Here is a 16,031-nt window from a genome sequence, read left to right as displayed (position 1 = left end):
TTATCTCTTCAATGTCTTTTACTCATTTGCACATATAGTCTACAGAGGGGAAAATACTCCTCGTTGTCTTAATCCCCAGATGTTTTATTAAAATTAAAATACTTGAAAACATTTTATAACAGGCCACATAGCAGAGAACCTTAGGGGTTTCTATCTGAAAGTCGAAGTTGTATCTAGGAAAGTAACAGTTTATCTCACTGACTTCCTGAGAACATCAAATTACCTATATATAAATGAAAAAATATTTTATATATTATAATTATATATTATTATATAATATATAATTATTATATATTATTGTATAATATAGAGATAGATAGATAGATAGATAGATAGATAGATAGATAGATAGAGGTTTTTTTGTTTGGTTGGTTTTTTGGCTTGGTTTTTTTTTGTGTGTGTGTGTTGAGTTATTCTCTCCACTGAGGACTTCTCTTTTAGTTCAGAGAGCTCTCAGTCTGGGGGTGTGAGCATCCCAGCAGCTGATATCAGGAAAGATGAGACACTCCACACTGGGAGTGGGAATGGGACATCTCCCTGCATGTTTTCTCTCTGCATTCAGATAAAAGATGAAAGAAATGACTGCAGTTAAAGCCACCAGACATCCACTCTGTTCCATGACCACGATGGGCAGCCGCCTCCCTTGCTGAGCAGATATCTGCTGCAGCCAGCACCTAATGAAGTGTTTAGATTCCTGGTAAGCACATAATTCCAGGACACAGAGAACAACCAGCAGCACACAGAGCTGGTGCAGAATAAGCATCTTTGTGCTAGGAGGATGCAGGTGATGGCAAGGCAGGGTGACATTGGCACAGGCAGGTGGAAGTGACTCTGTGCCAGGCTGGGAGCAGCCAGCAGAGCACGGGGGGATCAGCCACAGCTGGCAGGGAGATTCTCCATGGGAGCAAGGCACAGCCCACAGGGAAAGCACAGCTACTCCTCTGCTCTCATCTGCCCTGCCCCAGGACTGTTTAATGGCATTTCCCTGATAACAAACACTGACTTTTGTACAGACTGAGAAAGACAATGAGGAAACAGAAGAATCTAGATTTAATGGACAGGAGATACAAAATACTGAGGCATTATGAACCAAATACCTCAGCAGGGGAAACAACAAAAAAATAAATTTCCCTCTGAAAGGAACTTTATATTAACAGGGAAACTGCATTTCAATAAGGGCATTTTTAGTCTCATAACAAAGCCAAACTGTCCAAGGACACATCCTATCACTGTACACAATTAAATCAATGACTAAACAGTAACATTTGTTTGCACATGTTACAATACCCTTTGCACATGTTATTGAGTCTTTTCTGCAACTGTGCATAAAAGAATATTTTCGTTAGACATTTATACTTGTTGTTTAAAATATTTTTTCATACATTACAATTACAAAGTTCTGCAATATGCCATAAGCCTGTGTGTAAATGTATTCTGCTCCCCTGAAAATTCAAGCCCTTATAAAAACAACAGCATTTCTATAAGAAGTTGTTTAAATCAGTCAAAAGTTGCAGAGCAAAACAAGATCAAAGACAAGAGTTACTTGTGTGCAGCAGATCAGCCTTCTAAATTCTGCCTTATTTGCACAAAATAAACCATAACACTGTCATCCAATCTTAGTTACATAAATGAATCAGCTTCTAGGGTAAAACTAACCTAAACTATTCATCTGGGGGTTGGTATGTGTTGTTTGTTTGTTTGTTTTTTAAATATATATATTTTATTCCCACCAACAGATAAATGGAAGACTAAAAAGTAGCTCAAATATTTTAATTAGTTTGAGGTTTTTATCCCTTTCAACTTGAGTTCATGGAATCCCAGAATGGTTTGGGTTGGAGGGGCCTTAAAGCTCATTTCATTCCACCCCCTGCCATGGCAGGGACGTCTTCCCTTGGGACAGATTGCTCCAAGCCCTGTCCAGCCTGGCCTTGGACACTTATTCCAAGGTTGTGCTCAGGACCACACATACATACATGAAAAACAAGTTTTTCAGGAGCCAAGGAGCCATTCTCTGCTCATCTATGACAAGAAAACCCAAGAAAACCCCAACAAAACGCAGGACTGGAATGCCTACTGTCCTCTCTTGAGCAGAAGTCCCAGCAGTCCCTTGCTGGCACCAAGGAGGGATTTATTGTGCCTCCCTTTGCTGCCTGGCCAGCAGCAGGAGAACTGAGAGAGCCCAGCCCTGGCAGGCTGAGGATGCTGAGTGCCTGGGGCTGCAGGTGACACTGATGTGAAGGCACTGTGAGCTTTGCCTGAATTAATAACAGTGCTCCAAGGGTGAGCTCCATGAGAGCCACGTCTGGAGGCTGTTACAAAGCAGTTCATCAGCAAGTAAGCAGCTATTTTTAGTATGTATAATGAAAGAAAATTGACAACAATTCCAGCTCTTTTGCCAAATACCTGCAGTGCTAAACCTTTCAAGTTAGACTTAAAAAGCACTCGGGAAGACTTGACTCTGACAGATGTCTGAAAACACTCAGATACACAGGTAATGAAAACATATTTTAGAAAAAGCCAAACTACTGGTGTTAGAAAACACCCTTCAGTGTTATCTTGAAGGAGTTTTTTCAGGGAGTAGGATCTGACCTTGAAACGTGCTGGTGAAACCCTGTTTCCATTTATTTTTAAATACCTTAAAATAATGTGGGCAAGGCTCAAAAAACCAAGCCAAATGGACATGCAAACAATCAAAGTGCTCACTAAGCCATCTCAGACTGGACACCAACCAAACTGATCCCAGGTGTTAATTATGATAAGATCAAATACTTTCAGACTCCCTGTGAGGAATTACCATTTCAATTACCAGAGGACAGGGAAGGGATGTGAACACTTTCCCTGTAGTTGCTAACCCTACTAACTGTTCCTTTTACTCAGCGAATCTCACTCCCCATGCACTTCATGTTGACAATAAAGTACATGAATTTCTTGGGAGAAATTCCATCTCTCTAAATTAAAATTATGAACAGCTGGAAGATAAACAGACTATATGGTATTGCCTAAACCAGCGAAGCATTTCCCCACAAATGCCATGTACTTAGGAATTACTGCTTTTAATAAGATAATAGCCAATATCGAAGTGTCATGAGTGGAATAAAGTGCACATACAAGCAGTTGTAACTAATAAGAAGAAAGCAGTAAGCAACTTTAATTAGAACAAAAGTTAATTAAATCCACCATGGAGGATCACAAAAACAACTCAGATATTATATCCTCATGACCTCAATCATGATGTTACTGTTTTCCAAAGTGTTCTGCCCTACCTAGCATGCCATAAAAAAATGTTCTTTCCATTTTGCTGTTAGTAGAAGAGGGGGGGAGAACAGGAAAAATAAAAGGTATTTAATAATGTCATTATTTCTTTCCCCCTTTTCATTCTCTGTTGCTCCCTGAATACTGCCTGTCACACACAACCTCTGCCTCCCTCAGAAGTGCTTTGGGCTGAGCATGTTGGGAAGCAAAGAACACTTTGTTTATCACAGTGATTTAAAGTAATTTGATTTGAATCATTCCATCCTGACACAGACAAAGCTCTATCAGTAAGTTTAGTCAATTAAGCTTCTACTCCAATTCTTTCAGCTCCTCCACCAGAATTTCTCCTGGACAAGAATGTGCCCATTCTCCCTTCCTTTGGACCCTGTAAGAAGTCATTCTCTCATTTGTGCCCCCATCTATGCCAGACATCAAACTTTTAGCTGAAATCTCCCTGATATCATTCAGGCACTGCCTGTTTTTACTTCCAGACATCAGGAATTGGGTGTCCTGCTCAGCAAAGAGGACCAGACCTGCAGTGCTGGTGATGCTCTTCCCTCTCTCTGCTCTCTGTAAATGTGCAGATTTCACATCTCTGCGCTGCAGTCCCTCCTACAGCAAAACTCCTCCAATTCCCACTTTCCTTGCAAGCCACAAACCACACAGGATCATGCAGGGGAGCTGCCAGGCTGTGCTGCACTCCCTGAGGGCACAAGGGCCACCAGCTGCACCCTGCCACTGCCCAGGTGACACCGCGCACACAGATGTGCCCCTCAGCCCTCACCAGGCTCTTTGCAAATGCTGAAAGGGGAGACTCGAGGCAAAACACCTCCTCCAGGGAGCAAAAACCTGCATGGAGCCTCCTGTTCTTAACAGGGGAATAGAGAATGCAAAGCTTGCACTGTGCTGGTATTTCAGTGTTCGGTTTGTTGTGGTTTTAATTGTCTTTTCTTCTCTGGGTGTTATTACAGGAGACCTAAGCCTGATCCCCCGTGACTTTTTCTCAGCTACTCCTCTGGTTTGTGGTAAACAATGTTAACAAGACAAATCTAGAAAACTAATTAGTCTTCAATTTATTTTGTAGAATATCCATTCCCTCAAAAAAACACCACAAGACCCGAAGAAAGAAAAAAACAACCCCAAATTTCTATAAAGACTGATAAAATGCCTCCCTCTCAGTTGTTGATATAACATAAAATTAAGATATAAAGTAAGATCAATAACTCATTTCCTTATGCATTCCAGAGAACAGCAACATAATCAAGGAGTATAAACAGTGCCAACTCATTTTAGGTAAGCAATGTGTTTACAGGAAAACTATTAAATAGCTTCTAAACAATATATTTTTAAATGCTGACTTATTTATTTACACAGGATAAGGCTTAGAGCAACAAAACCTGCCTGGAACAACTTGTCCACGGAGTTCAGAGTCCTTAGGAGGCACATGAACACAAATACAGTCCCCCAAAGCAATTTTTTCTGTCAGGACCTGACACAATACAGACACCACCAGGTGAAGCCCCAAGCCCCAAAGACATTCTTTGACCAAAGACAGACACTTTCCACCGTCCCAGAATAAATTAATCCCATACTTGTGGATAATGCAGGTGTCAACAGCATTTTCTTGATAAGAGAACCACTTTTACATATGACAGGTTTGATGTGCTGACATTGCCAAATGATTATCGGTACTTTAGTACTGTTATTTTTTAGAGTAACCCTTGCTACATCAAAACTAATTGGAATCACAGCAGCAGCAACATAAGAATGTGCAAGGAGTTAGAGTTTACCTGAGAGGCCAAAGTGGCTCAGACAAAATAAACAAGAGGGATGAAACTCCTGTAATGTACAAAATATTACCTGAATTTACACATCCAGCAGCACATCTGTCCCTGCCCATCTCAGAGAGGGGTCAGGGATCCCTCTGCATGGTCATTAATGCCCATGAGTGACAAAGTGAGGTTGGACACCTGACTAGAACCATCTAGAACAAAATCTTCACTTTTGAATCATGGAATGCAAAAAAAAGCCCCAACCAACCTTTTCATTTAATGTAATTCCATTCAAATCCTAGACTAAAACATATCCAGTATCGAAATCTGATATCACAAAACTGTAAATTTTATTTACAAATCTTTTCCTCACTAAGCACTCTTAGGAGATGCTCAACTTTGCTGACTATCCTCAGTCCTCTCTTTTTATGTATTATAAAAGTGGAAGAATTGTGTAGCTGTGACATTTCAAATAAACAGCATCTGTGGATTAAGTTAATTCAAATCTATGCACTTTTGACACTTAACTCTTAGACCTGTTCCTCTGCAACTTCTAGAAAACTCAGTGTTACCACCTAAACTACCAAACTAAAATAAAGGTAGTACAGGTGACTGCCAAGAGAAATCTTGCTTAAAAAGTGTATTCACTTCATAAGACAATCCAGCATCTAAACTCAAAGTGTTTCTTTGAAAATAAGAAGCCAGAATAAGTTCAGCAGTAAAGGTAACATCCAAATAGATAAAAAGTAGGTAATTTTCTCTTTCCATGTTAAGTGGACTTAAACACAGGCAACAAGCTATTTAATGGATTGTTTCAGATGACCTTCTTGGCATTCCCCAGACTGGAATGATAAAGTTATCTTAGATTGTACTGAAAATGGTTTGTAGGGTATGACAGGAGTCACTGTCCAGCAGCACAGAGAGCAGGAGCTCTGTGCTGCTCCCTCCTTACCTGTTCTGCACCATGCTCATGGCCATCCAGTCCGAGGGGTACACGTTCTTCCCAATGAGATCTTTGAACATTATGAACGTTTCCATCAAGAAGTCCTGGAACAACAAACTGCAGTCAGGCTGGGGCTGTGGGACACACACTTGGAAGTGTTTCTGTGGGATTAAGGAGCCAAGATGGGGGGTTCCACTTTCTCCCAGTGAACTCAAGAGAAGAACTCCTGGTGATATCTCAGTAAATCTGAGATTGGAGCCAAAGTCCTGTAGAACAGCAGCCTCAGATTCCAAGTGGAATTACATTAATTACATTAAAGTTATCAGACAGGGATCTTCAGAAAACAGAAGGCATAAATTAATGGAAAGAAAAAATTTTAGTACTTCTGGGTAAAATTTGATATTTTTTATGAATTAGTCTCACTATGAATAAGAATGAACAGGCTTGAAAAATACAGGATTTTTTCATTGTTTACTCAATGTAGTCCATATTTAAAATTTCAGTTATGACACCACCCTGACTTTAAGGAAGGAAGGAAATGTAAAATTTGATATTTTTTATGAATTAGTCTCACTATGAATAAGAATGAACAGGCTTGAAAAATACAGGATTTTTTTCATTGTTTACTCAATTTAGTCCATATTTAAAATTTCAGTTATGGCACCACTCTGACTTTAAGGAAGGAAGGAAAGTGGTCAGTTCTTGACAAGTGCAGATATTGCCTCCATGGACTAACAGTAGAGGTAATCCAAACCTGTTACCTGACAGCTGCAGCAGAAATCTGAAAGGACACCTATAGATCTATGGAAATCTTCTGGTACCATTAAATTATGGCAGAAAAGATTGCAATAAAAGGATGCACTACAAGAATAGGGCATTTATTGCATATAACTTACAATGTTATTTGCACCAGGAGTAGACTCAATGGTGAAAATGGAAATGGATCACCGGGCGTGAAGTGTGGAGGGAAGGTTCAACTAGTTGAGAATAAGTTTTGCTGTTGTTTTGTTGTGAGTTTATTCTTTTTCTTTTCCCCTTTCTCAAAAGAGTACAGTACAAAGATCCCATTACTTATTCTGGATCATTGCATCACCACCTCAGTGCCAGGATCAACAGAGAAATGTATTTCCTTCCAAATTTCTGAGTTCAGTGTTGTCCAGTGCCACCATTAGAAGAGGGAGGCAGTGCAATAACACAGAGGCAATAACTGTACAACAACAGAATTAATTCTAGGAAGAATCAGACAAGAAACTCCAAAAACAATCAACTGATTTTTTACAGGAAATCAAATATTGTAACTATCAGTTCTGTGATCACTTAGTACTCACCACTAGTTCTGAATTTAGGTGGAAAGTTTCAATGTACACTGAATAGTGCTGGTCGCTCATCTGGTTTAGGATCGCTGTCATGCACGCCACAAAATGACTCTGAAAGCAAACCAGGCAGAATCAGCACATGTGGATTACTGAAGATATTGGATTGTACTCTTTCTAAAATTGAAGCACGTGAAACGCCTGAAAAATCCCTTTATGCATGTAAAAATAAATAATATTCAAGCTTTTGCGAGCCCAGATGAAAAAAACAAACTAAGAACTCCAAAAGGATTTTTAAAAGCTGCCTTGGCAAGGGACAGGCTCTTGTGAGAAAGCTGCATCATTAATGAGATACCACATGGAAACACACATTGTGACAAGAAAACTTCTTATATAAAGTACAACTCACTATCACCTTAAGACTCCTAAAAAGCATGTGATGTCCGCTAGGATTCTTCTGTTAGGAATTCATGGGAAGAAAATATGTTAGAATCAAAAATTTCTTCTAATGCTATTATTCACAGGAAGAAATAGTGCAAGAAATGCCATTTTTCACATACTGCAGGTGTTTAAGCAGCTGTTAGGGAACTCTCAAGCTTCCATAGATCATTACGACCTTCACATCTCAAAACTTCTTTCAAACTTCCTCAAAAGGAAGTATTTAGTTTTTCTCAATTCCTAAAGTCAAAATGCTGAAAGACACAACGTCATTTCCAGCGCTGAGTTTTACACTGAGTTTTCAGTGTAAGTTAGAAAGTCACAAAGACGTTTATTTCCCGAGCGATAATAGTGAATTTAATGATTTGCACTTTTCCTTTAAGACCGTGAAGATTCCTCCTTATTGATTCCTTTTAATTTGCTAAAGTTTTAATTCTTGGCTCAAAACCCAGCCTGCTTTCAATGCTTTGATTTCATTTTAACAGCAATACTGCTGAGCCCTCAGAATAACTTCCCAGACGCTCCCGACCCTTTCGGCGGCCGGGCCCGGGCCGCCCGGAGCTGGCGCGCAGGCCGCGCCGCCCGGTGCCGCTCGGGCTCGCTGTGTCCCCACACCACAGTGGCACCCAACCATTTTGTCCCCGTTCCAGAGCAGGAGCACTCCCTGCTCAGCTCTGCCTGTGACCACTAGAGGTCTTGTGCTTCCCTCCACGAGCTGCTCTCCGCTCCGTGCTGCTGGGCTTTATTTATTTATTCCTACGCGAGCAGACCCAGCACACCTCTTGCATACAAAGAGTGAAATTACAACCCCAAGGACCTGCCGTACCTTCTTTTGGAGTAACCTTTGTGCTAGTGAGAGCCTTGCCTACTTTTTAAGGCTAAGAAGACTCATTTTCTGCAGGTAAACCACAAGCTTTCAGGTAAGAAATCGTGTGTTCTCGGGTGCTGATGCTCTTCTAAAAGAAATGCTGGATTTCTTGCAGTAGTACTTCACTTTTACAGTTCTGGAGCAGACAATTTTTTTTGCTGTGGTGTTAAATTCATAGCTGAAAGGAATAATGAATTGCAAAGGATTTGGTACTGAAATTGTGTGGGGGTTTTCTTCTCATGTCTTGATTTTGAAGAAAGATTACCAGCAGAAGTTCGAGAATTGACACGAAAAGCAGCTCGTATTTTTAGTAGTTACACATTCACCACTGAATGCCTTTCCAGACTCAAGTTAAATAATCACTGCTTGAAATAAGCAGCATTTCTTCGCGAGCATTGTATAGATCTATTGTGATGCTTAAGGGCAAAAGGATTTTAAGAAGGTTATTTCTTTTGTTAAAAGCAACTTCAAAAAATGTGTCTAGCTATGGCTGTGGTTGTGGTACAGCACAAATGCCTTAGTGACTGGGTATGGTGAATTTAAATTTAACAGATGATATGCCTTGAAAAGAGCCATAAGCAAAGATCACATCTTGCTGGCCAGGACCTCACATCAAACCTGTCAAATTCACATCAGTTGGACTGAACGATAATAAAAAACATGTCGGTAAGGACGGTTTGCTGCAAAAACTTCCTCCATCCTTTCCATGTAACTGTAAAGCAGGGAAATACAAATACTGTTTGATCTTTAATCATTTTCTTGCCAGCAATCTCAACTATCAGAAATCATCTGCTAGCATCTTTATAGGTTTAAAGCTTGCCCCTCCCTCCTAATCCCCAAATGGCAGCAATGAATATTTGCTTCTCAGAGGCAGCCTCAGATCTCTGAAGTGCCCCTGCACCCCCAGCACTGCCACTCTCCCTGGCAGGACTGAAGGGTAGCTCAGGGCTCTCCACAGCTCTGATCAAACCTGCAAATACCTCTCTGCATCCACTGAAATTCTCCTCTGGGGTTGAAGTACCTCTTACTGGAGTGTGCAAAGAGCATGAACTGCCTCTGAACAGTAAGTTCTGCACAAAGCCAGCTCTTGTGCCTGGCCACAGCCTGTGTGCTCACAGGATGGGCAGAAGAAATTCAGAATCACAGAAGAGTCTATTAAAAAACTGATTTCATTAGGTCAAATGTTGTACATAGGGATTGAATAGTTAGATAGAATAGAATAGGATAGGATAGAAAAGGTTGTGGCAGACAAGGTGAATTTCAGGTAGAATCCTAGCAAATCATTTTAGCTGTGCCCAAGCTTGTTAGGATTTAGTCTGTGAATTACAGCAGAAAACATTGATTAGAACTAGGTCAAATGTATAAAAAATAAATGTATCAAAGTAAACACTTTAATGCTGAGATAACATGAACAGAAAAAACCCAGAAACAACTCTGCATGAATGTGAAGAGTTCTAATGAAATATTTCTTAACTTCAGTACTTTAATTTCCTTATGAACACAAAAGAATCCAAAACAGACCCAGCACTGAATTCTGTTTTTCAAATGATACAATTTCCTGTCAGACTTTAAAAAATGTGTAAAGAAATAGGGCAATTTATAGTATGAACACTGCACTGCTGTAAGGAGCAGGAACATGAGTAAATAGGTGCCAAATGAAAATGAAACAGAGGAGAAAATATCCAGGAAACATTAAAATTCTCTCTCCACTTTAACCCCCCCCATAATTAATACCATATATAAATGAAATAAAGTGCTGGCTTTAGTATATACACTGCAAAGTAGTGGGTAAGGTGAAAGAGATGTTGTTTTACTTGAGTATATACAAAGGACACCAAAAGGAATTGCAGAATTATTCTGTAAAACAACCAGGGCTTCCTAAGGTCAAGCAGGAGGAGGTGGAATCTCTTGCACTGCTGAAAAAGTGCAGATCAGCTGTGAATGCAACATGTACAGGAAAAGAAACAGCTGAGGAACATCAGGATCATATGAGTAAGATGACAAACTTCAACACCTAGCAACTAAGCCCAGCACTTTATAATAGCAGATGGTGACAGGTTGCCGTAGTAACTTCAAATAGAGCAGCAGCGCAAGGATGAGGCAAATGCACTGGAAAAACAACAGAAATAACAAGGAATGAAGCTACATTTTGATCTATTCTAGCAGAAGGGTTTCAGTGGCTGCAGGTAGGCAATCCTCATACAGATGCACTTGTGGAAGGACTCAGGGGGATATTTATTTAATGTAGGCACTTAAGTGGCATTTACCCTCATTAATAGAGCACTTTACCAGCACAGAGCCCGAGTGCAAACACAAAACCACGTGGACATGCTCATTTTGCTCACGAGTGGGGGAGGTAAGGGGGCTCTGCAGCATCCTCACAACCTGTGACCCCACACTAAAGATAGTTCATGTTTGATTAACACATGGCTTTCTGTATGGGCCAAAGAAACTGATTCAAACAACCCAGCATTCTTGTGGTGTTTGCAGCAATCATAGATTAGACTTAATTCTGAAGTGTCTTTTAGGATAAGCCAGAAGTTTCAAAATTCATTGCATGTTAGAAACAGTAATTGTAAAGATAACACACATAAAGAGAGTGACTGAGAATTTCATTGGGCCAACTGTTTTGGTTGTTTTTTTTTTTTTGTTCAGAAATAAGTCCAAACACCTTTCTGGAGGAAAAGTGAGAAATACGTCATCTTGAGTGTAATGAAAGAAAAACTAACCAATCAGCTATTTTAATCAAGTGTTAAAAATCATCAATATTTATGTTGTACCGCAAGTCTGTTATTGAGAATATCTCCAAAAATACTGTCTTCACAGAATCATTGAGTCATCACAGCTGTTTCTTGTCATGAGCTAAAGAGCAACATGAAAACAAGTATGGAAGATGCTTAGTGATACCACAAAGAACCACAGTAACTTGAAGCCACAGTTCCTCAGAAAACCCCATTAAACTTTGGGAACTGTGGCATATGTAGAGGTTGAGACAAACATCTTGATCATATTATGCAAATACTAAACAATACCAGTCTGAAAGGAAAAATAAGCAGAATTTCAAGCGGATTGGTAATGCAGTAGTTCTGTTTCTCTCCAGAAATAGATGTCCCTGCCAATGCATGTCCTAAATGTAGTGTTTCAGGCTGGAAAGGCACAAATACATAAACATTAGGACAGGCTGCTATGCAACAACCTCGAGTATCCATCACGTGTGAAATGGGGAATAGCTCCCAATCCATACAGACTTGGAGCCTGCCAATGAGCACATGGTGCTACTAATTCACTTACAGTAACATTCATCTACTCTTAGCGGGTCTGAGTTTTTAATTTTCCATTTTTACGTTCATTGGTTCTGTCTCCTTGTGTTTTATAGCTGACTGAACAGCATCCTGCTTTTGCATCTCACTGACAGCCTTGGATTTCTGACTGAAAACATGCTGGGCTCTTTTAGCTTGTCCTACCATTTCCTTTACAGTCACAAGGTTTAGCTAAAAGGATGCACAACTATAAAAACAGCAGACTACCAGGTGGAATAATACAGAACAATTTTGTAACACAATGAGAGAGTCACTGCAGCTGCTCTTTGTGATTTTAAGATTTGTTACAAGTTAGACAAACACAACTGTTTCAGTTTTATTTCATTCAAGTCTTTTCCATGCATAGATAAAAGCAATAAAATAGTGGTTCATGGTAGGACATAAAAGTAGCTTGATTTTCCTGGAGTATATCCTTTGCCATCTTTGTTTTTTTTTTTTTTTTTTTTTTTTTTTTTTTTTTTTTTTTTTAATACAGGAGTGTATTTTTAATGTTGTACTGATTTTCCAGCAATATTCCAAAAAAGAAAATTTTTCATTCTCTGCAATGTTTTTTCTGCTGCTGGATTTTGTTGTTTGGCTGGTTTTGTGCCATAAATCCTCTCCAGAATTTCTGCTACTGTCTCTGGTTGATATGAACACTCCACTGTAATTGATTTAACTTCTGCTGAAGTCTGTGTTCAAACAGTTGTGTCATTTACTACTTTTCCTGTAATATTAACTTTATGTTCATCTTCAAAGCATATTTACATGTAAATTATGAATAACGATAATCAATGAGGTCAGAAAGTACTGGGTTGAGCTCAGCTGGTCAGAGCATGGTGCTAATAATGCCCAGGTTGTGGGTTTAATACCTGTATGGGCCATTCCCTAAAGAGTTGAACCCAATGATCCCTGAGTTCCCCCCCAACCCAGAATATTCTGTGATTCTTCTATGGTGCTGTGATCTGGAATGAGCAATCATTGCTTGGAAACTGAACTAGTCCAGAGTACAGTTATCAAAGACAAAAAAAGGATGTGTTTCACCTCCTCCCTTAAGCAGTGCTGCCACACTCCTGACCTCAGCTCTGCTCCAGCAGATGAAAGCTCCCATCCTTTGCCTGCAGGGGTCTGTGCAGCTTTTCCCTCCTCCTCTGCCTCCCCATAATCACCTGAGCCTCAGAAGGACCTTCCTGCCCTGCTCCATGAGACGTGCACTGAGACACCGCAGTGTCCTGGGGCTCTCGGGCTGCTCATTTCCCTGATTTCCTATCCAGTGCTGCTGCACTGCCCCAGTGCCACCAAAGCAGATGGGCAGCCAAGCAGGCAGAGCGTGCCTGGTGCTGCCCAGTGTCCCAGTGCACTCATTCCCAGTTAGAGAGGATGGGAAACGCTGGAGCTACGCACCAAGGACAGGCAAGGAATCAGATTAAAAATAGCACCCGTGGTTTATTTACTGTACAGAGACTGGCCAATCTCTCCCATTTGACAGGACTGGGAGCCAGCCTGGGAGCTTGCAGGAGGTGGTAGAGGGGCTGGGGGAAGGGTTCCCTGCCCTGAGTTGCAATGTACAACAGCAGGAACCAGCCCAGCCAGGGCTGCAACAGGAGACTGCAGGGCAGAACAGAGCAGCTGCGAGGGACAGCAACCCTGGGGTCAAAAAGAGCAGAACGGAGCAATCCAAGCTCTTCAAAGTGCTGTAGTATCTTTTATTGCTCAGCCATGTACTTTAAATTTGCACAATGTGAAGACGAATGCCTTGGATGATGATTCACTTCCTTAAAATGAAACAGAGCCACCTCCTGTATTCCCAGAACTATACCACTCTATTTGATTTTGTTCTTTTTCAACTGCACTTACTGAAGACAGAAAAATTAAATTAGATTTCAACTACTTGATCAGAGATGAGACTAATAAAATATATTTGTGAATGGCTAAAACAAAGCTTTATCACAATAGTTCTGCTTAAAACTGTTGATAGTAATTTCACTGCAGAAACCTCCTTCTTACTTTTAAATTGATCTTATGGAGAAAATAGGGCCCAATAAAAATAATTTTCCAACAAATTGTGTTCCTTACACTAACCAGTCTACCCACAGTGTTTGTTTAGGATTGATTAATAGCAGCTAGCAACTGTTAGAACAGTTGTAATTTGCATCTGAAATATTTTTCATGTTTAGATGATATCCACTAGGGGCTTTTATTAAGTTTTTAATTGTTTTGTAACAGTGGGCTCCACTTTGAAGCTTGAAAAAAATCTTGGAGTCTGGTTAGCAGAGTAATGGGCAAAACCAAAAAATTCATAGCAAAACCTCAAATCTTTCTAAAGAGAGCTTTTCATACTGCATCTTGGGCAGGTTGCTTAAAGGAAAGCATAGGGAATTCTCCATGAAAGAAAACCCTGTGGAAACACACATAAAAAAATATATAAACAGACATATAAAGATGAAAGGATAAAACTCCAAAAAAGACAGAATGTCCTGCCAATGGACACAATCTACAACCTACAGCCAGCTATGCATCCTCCTCAGGTGTGGGTCTCTTCAAGGGATGTCACTTATGTCCCAGTTAGGTGAATTTCAGTTATAATGTAACATAAACACGGAATCTTGATACTCTAATAATATACAGATAGAAATTTCCCAGATAGCATTGTCTGCATCAATTATTTGTGCATATGCTAATCAGTATTTTTAGGGAGATTCTAACACATTATCCCTGGGCGCTGGCAGAATAAGGAATACTCCTTTAATAACTTAGCACCAGCCCAGGGGCTGGATTCATTATATACTTACAATATAAGTAGAATGAAGATGAGAATTGAAATTTCTTTGAATAACTAAATCAGGGATTATTTTAGCTCTTGGTTTTAATTACTTTCTCTCTCTCATTTTTTTTTCTTTTTTTTTTATTGAGAGAAAGAAAAACCAGTGTAAAGCCCGTAAAAGGTAAAGAATTCCAGAGTGTACTGGCTTATGCTCCATCAGGGGTGTGACTGTCCCTTGCTTGCTCAGTCACTGCAATCCAGGAACCTCTGAATCCTAAAACCACCATGGAACAAGACTGAACTCCTATTCCTGGTTTGGAAAATGCACCAGGAGGGTAAAAGCCAGCACCTCTGCTCCCCTGGTATTAAATCCCTCAGACAAAAAATGATATTCTTATTCTGAAATTAAAAGTTGCTCTCCAAAAAACCCCCAAACATAAACCATCCTCAGAAAAATGGGTGAGTGTTGATGAAACAGCACTGTGTTACAAGAGATCCTTCCCAAATACAAATTTGGCTTCAACCAGTTTTCAACAATTTTCCAAACATGATTATCAAAATATTTTGTGGTGCACGTCATCTGGCCATCTGAACTCCTGAGGATGATGACTGTGTGCCAAAAGGACACTTCTTTGTGCTGCTTTACTGCCAAAATATTCAAGGCTATCTGCAGGGATTTATTTTTCCTCATCTCTAAGGTAGGATTTCATTCAAATAGATTGTCTTGCTAAGAAGCCAGGGTACCAACACCTCCTCCTGGACAGCAAACAGAAATAATGAGTGTAGATACATGTTAGGGAATAGCAGTCCTAGCAGGAAACAAACAAAAAAGCAGGATCACATGCATATAAAAGCAAACTCGATCAATGAGAGTGCCAGAGAAATATAATCTGTTATGCCTCTGATATTCAGAGTTTGCATCACCTGAGCAATCTTATAGTCTCTTGTTTTTATGATTAGTCCCTGCAATACAGAGTGTGTGGGAGCATCAGTACATATCCAACAACACACACAGGGAAGAGGTGATGATTAGAAGCATTACAACCTACACCTCCACTGTATTTTCCATATTAGTGCTGTTGGGTTTAATAGCAGCCTCAGGACTGTGCTACTGAAGCTGTTCAGAAAAGCCTCTTAGGTCATGGTTGGTAGTGTCATCTTTGTTCTAGTCCTCCCCTGAAGTGCCACCAAAGGACCTGTTGGGAAGCAGGTTATTTTCTGTCCTTTTAGTTCTAGAGAGGTGAGGGACAGAACCAGCATTTGGTGGATGCTGTGCCATCACACAGCCAAAAGAACTTCCAAGATATTTGAAGAGAGATCTCATATCTTGACACCATCATTATGGTACATTTTATAAATAAATACATCATTATGGTATGTTT

At 40.1% G+C, this 16,031-nt stretch overlaps 1 protein-coding gene across 1 annotated transcript in view; it reads right to left on the bottom strand.

Moving 5' to 3' along the window:
- DOCK2 (dedicator of cytokinesis 2) overlaps nucleotides 1-16,031 on the bottom strand; it is a 157,534-nt gene that overhangs the window by 52,653 nt on the left and 88,850 nt on the right. Inside the window, exons 28-29 of the mRNA XM_041397569.1 lie at nucleotides 7,296-7,394; nucleotides 5,977-6,071 (exon numbers count right to left, since the gene is read on the bottom strand). Coding sequence (XP_041253503.1) covers nucleotides 5,977-6,071; nucleotides 7,296-7,394 — 194 coding nt within the window. The remainder of the gene's footprint in view (nucleotides 1-5,976; nucleotides 6,072-7,295; nucleotides 7,395-16,031) is intronic.

This window comes from Onychostruthus taczanowskii, unplaced genomic scaffold, assembly GCF_017590055.1.
Source record: "Onychostruthus taczanowskii isolate IOZ18803 unplaced genomic scaffold, ASM1759005v1 scaffold14, whole genome shotgun sequence".
Classification (NCBI taxonomy): Eukaryota; Metazoa; Chordata; class Aves; order Passeriformes; family Passeridae; genus Onychostruthus; species Onychostruthus taczanowskii.
The sequence above is the reverse complement of the archived record's forward strand: the minus strand, read 5'-3'. Positions and strand labels throughout refer to the sequence as shown.